Raw genomic sequence first — 3,960 nt, forward strand, 5'->3', positions numbered from 1 at the left:
TTCTATCTTGTATCTTCATAGTCCAACAGTCTGGCCAAAGTATATAGTCCGGCTGCCCGAGGACCCCTTAGTCCAGGACTCCCTCACCCAGTGCCAGTTGTTGTTTGTTATATGTTTTGGTTTTACAGAAAAACCATATCTACGGAGGTAAAAATAGCATGCCAATTTAATATGATTTTGTTGGGAGCACAAGGTGCCATAAAGCATCGGGAGGCATTGAGAAGAGACAAGGGGGGCCACACCGCCAGACGGCCACCTGGTGCTCCCCTTGGCTGTGTGGGCCCCATAGTTACCACCTTTCGTTCATTCCGCCGCCATAAAATCCCACAAATAAAGAAATCCTCTGAGATATTTTTATCTGATTTTTTCCACCGCCGCAAACTTCTGTTCCGAGGAGATCCAATCTGGAGGTCTGTTTCGGAGCTCTGCCGGAGGAGATTCATTGTCCGAGGCTTTTTCACGACCTTGTTGCCGGTCATGTGTGAGTAGTTCCCTTAGAACCTTAGGATCCATATTAGTAGCTAGATCTCTCTCTCTCTCTCTCTCTCTCTGATCTTCAATATCATGTTCCCGTGAGCTACCTCATCGGGATCAATTCGGTATAATCAGTGCTGTGTTTGTTGGGATATGATGAATTTTCACTTTATAGTCAGATTGTTCATTGAATAGAACTATTTTTTCAAGTTTTCTTGCTGTATAATTAAATAGCTTTGCATGCTCTCTGATCTATCTATTTTCTTTGGACAAGTTCGATTCTTCAAAGGGAGTGATGCTTTGTAGTGGTTTAATCTTGCGGTGCTCTAATCCAGTGAGAATTAGGGTCACGATACGCATTGTATTGTTGCTATAAGGATAAAACAACGGTGTCTCGTCATATTGTTCGATGTTTTACTCTCTATACTATGTCATTATACTTATTACAATGCTCTGTTTCTTGTAAATTTAATACTTCGGGATGCATGCTGGATAACGATATCTGAGTAGAATATTAATAATAGATGCAGTTTGATTATTGGTCTACTTATCACAGATGTAATGCCTGTATGAATTATACCATTCATGGTCATAGTCATAGATATAAATACTATAATTTAATCATTGTCCAACTATAATTTGTTCACTACACCACTTAGCCACTATGGGGAAGCAGTACTACTACCATGAAAACGTCGCCTCCAACTGAACCTTTATAAGACATCAAAATGGCAACATGAGGTTTGATCCCTAATTGACTGGGGTACCATTATCCTTCTAACCATCCAATCACAAATTGATACTACCTAGTTCTCCTGGCTTTAAAATATGTTTTCACAAAAAACCAATAACACCTTTATCTCAAAATTCGTTCAGGTGTACAAGCCGCTAACTAACTTTGTGCACTAAATTCAAATTCAAGGAAGAAGTACGAATGAACCAAAGAAGACCACACCACAAGGCAAATTTGACAAATTTGACCTATAGACGGAATCAAATCATAGAATGAACTATCCGTGAAACTATTTCACGCGACTGACCTTTTTGTGTGACGCCCGCCACGAAGGCGCCATACTACACTGTGTAACGCCTCACAGATAGGCGTTACACGGCCAGCGTCGCACACGTGTGATCAGAAAATTACTAAGTCGTGTGCAGCGTCTGAGAGCTAGGCGCCACACTATACAGTGTATCGCCTAGCTCCTAGGCGTTGCACTAGTGCAGCGCCTAGCTCACAGGCGTTGCACTAGTACAGCGCCTGAGAGCTAGGCGCCACGGGTCAGCCGCGTGAAATAATTTTACGGACAATTTATTTTGTGATTTAATTGCGTCTATAGGTCAAATTTATCAAATTTGCCGCACCATAATGTAGTGCCAATGTTTCCATCGTAGTGCCACATGTTGGTTCATTTGAAATACTACTTGAAACCGCAAACATTGGCACTGCGATGGAAACAGCTGCTACTGTATCGAGCAGCAGCTGGGCTTTCCCCCGCCGTGGTGCCGACGCCAGCTCCCGTCGTCGTGCCGGTGCCGCTCGATCATCGGGGAGTAGTTCGCCGGGTGGCTGCGCGCCACCGCGCTTGCATAGCTGCTGCCCCCGTACCCGCCGTGCCCGGCCGCGGGCGACGCGTGGTAGAAGGACGGGCTGGACGCGCTAGGATAGTATCCCGCCTCCGCATGCCTCTGGTCTCCCGACCACCGTGCAGCGCCGGGATTGGCCGCCGGCGACGGCGCGTAGACCGGGTATGCGACGTGGCCGGGAGTGTTCATGGGATGCAGGTGGTACGGCGACCGGGACTGTCCGCCGACGACGTCCCTGGACGTGCCCGGCAGATACCCTGACGCCGAGGTGCCTTCGTGTAGCGTCCGCAGCTGCACTATCTCGGCCTCCCCGACCTCCTTCTTCAGTTTCTTAGTCAGATCGCTCTCGTCCACGCCGTCGCCGATGACCACCAGCAGATCCCTGTCCCTGCCGGCCACCGTGATCGACACCACTCCTGAAGTGAAACCCACCCAGTTTAATTCACTGGATGCAGAGGAAGAATCAATCAACAGCGGGGTCGTACTTACCGCTGATGGCAGCGGCCACCTTCAGAGCTCTCTTGTGGTATTTGTCCGAGCCCGGCTGCATCCGGATGATGATCTCCTTCTGAACGATTTCCACCGGCGCTTCAGACGTGTTAGTTACATATACAGATAAACAGACAGACGCATCAATAACATAACCTGACTTGAAGAACTTCTTACTCTCATGGTGTTTGAGGTTGCAGCTGTTCAAGGGATTGCGAATAAACAAGATGTGCTGAGGCAAGAGAAGAATGTTTTGCCGTCCCCTGTATGGCAGTAGAGCTCGTGCTAGGACGTGTGGTGGTGACCGGTCATATAGATCTCCTATCTTTGAGATGGAAATTTCTCCGTCTTTCTGGTCGCTGACGAGTGCTACGGATGACTGCCGTGCCAAGAATTACATGACAGTTTCAGAAAACGACAATTTTTGTTTCCATACAAACTTGAGATGGTGACTTGGCACCGCAGACTTTGCCCGATTCAAACCCATGAGGATATCATAAAACCACAGAAAGCAGGACATCTCACCCGCCTTTTTTTCTCGAGCAAGAAAGAAGTAGTAAAAAATCGACTAAAGTGCAAATTATATAGACATGTGCCCTGGGGTGTTGACATAAGAGCACTCAAGGTAAAAGCAATCAGAGTGCCATTGAAAATTCGTTGCCGAATCAGTGGGGAATCCAGGAACATGATTCGTGGCGTGCCATTTCGATCAAAGCTGCGGCTGTGACTAGATCGTCTGTACTGTAGCATTTGAGAGGTGCTACTAGATGGCACTGGTTTGACCAAACCTGGGTTGACGTCCCCAGTTTGCGAAAGCAGCGCCTTGTCATGCTCATGTCATCTTTATCACGGGTAGAGCCCAATAAAGAAAAAGGAAATGGTTGGTAGTTTTAGTAGTTTTAGAGCTACTTGATTGGTGATCACTTCTATAATTGCAGGTCAGCTCTACTACGTGAGTAGGCATGTTCATCCTGCCTACTGAATCAGTGGTCCACTGATGTCGTTAATTGACCAGAAACCACTCTGGGGAGTTTGAAGGAGAGCAAAACAAAGATATATAGGCGGTGAATACAATAGGATACTACAATGTTTTTTAGATTGAATTGACCAAATGGTTTGATTTTCTTTCTTCCATAATGGAGAGTTGTTCGTGAAATTTCAAAGAAAAGAAAACATGTGTACAAAATACATAATGTACCTGACAAACCTATTTACCTAGTGCCAAAGACCAGTTCCTATTTTCTATTGTTTTGGGGTTTTAGGTGAAAAAAACACGGAGCCAGAATGACCTAATTTTTTGTGATTTTTTTATTGGAATTACCAGAATTTTGAGCGAAGGAATCAATGCAAAACGGTACCGGGGCTCCACAAAGGCAGGGGCGCGACCTGGGGCGCACCCATGCCATGTGGGCT

The 3,960-nt window shown here is 46.3% G+C and overlaps 1 protein-coding gene across 1 annotated transcript; it reads right to left on the bottom strand.

Annotated features, from left to right (window-relative positions):
- Positions 1–1,781: 1,781 nt before the first annotated feature.
- On the bottom strand, positions 1,782–2,869 carry LOC119367918 (disease resistance protein RGA5-like). Its single transcript, XM_037633294.1, has 3 exons — positions 2,725–2,869; positions 2,548–2,626; positions 1,782–2,474 (listed from the first exon to the last, which is right to left on the bottom strand). The coding sequence occupies exons 1-3, from the start codon at positions 2,728–2,730 to the stop codon at positions 1,936–1,938; spliced, it is 624 nt and encodes a 207-aa protein (XP_037489191.1). The 5' UTR covers positions 2,731–2,869; the 3' UTR covers positions 1,782–1,935.
- Between the last annotated feature and the right edge of the window lie 1,091 nt (positions 2,870–3,960).

Source organism: Triticum dicoccoides, chromosome 2B, assembly GCF_002162155.2.
Source record: "Triticum dicoccoides isolate Atlit2015 ecotype Zavitan chromosome 2B, WEW_v2.0, whole genome shotgun sequence".
Taxonomy (NCBI): Eukaryota; Viridiplantae; Streptophyta; class Magnoliopsida; order Poales; family Poaceae; genus Triticum; species Triticum dicoccoides.

Bases quoted from the DNA above. Each gene is read 5' to 3' on its own strand.
- LOC119367918 (XM_037633294.1), bottom strand. The intron at 2,475-2,547 runs GTAAGTACGACC...GTTTCACTTCAG, and splicing joins GGTGGCCGCTGCCATCAGCG to GAGTGGTGTCGATCACGGTG.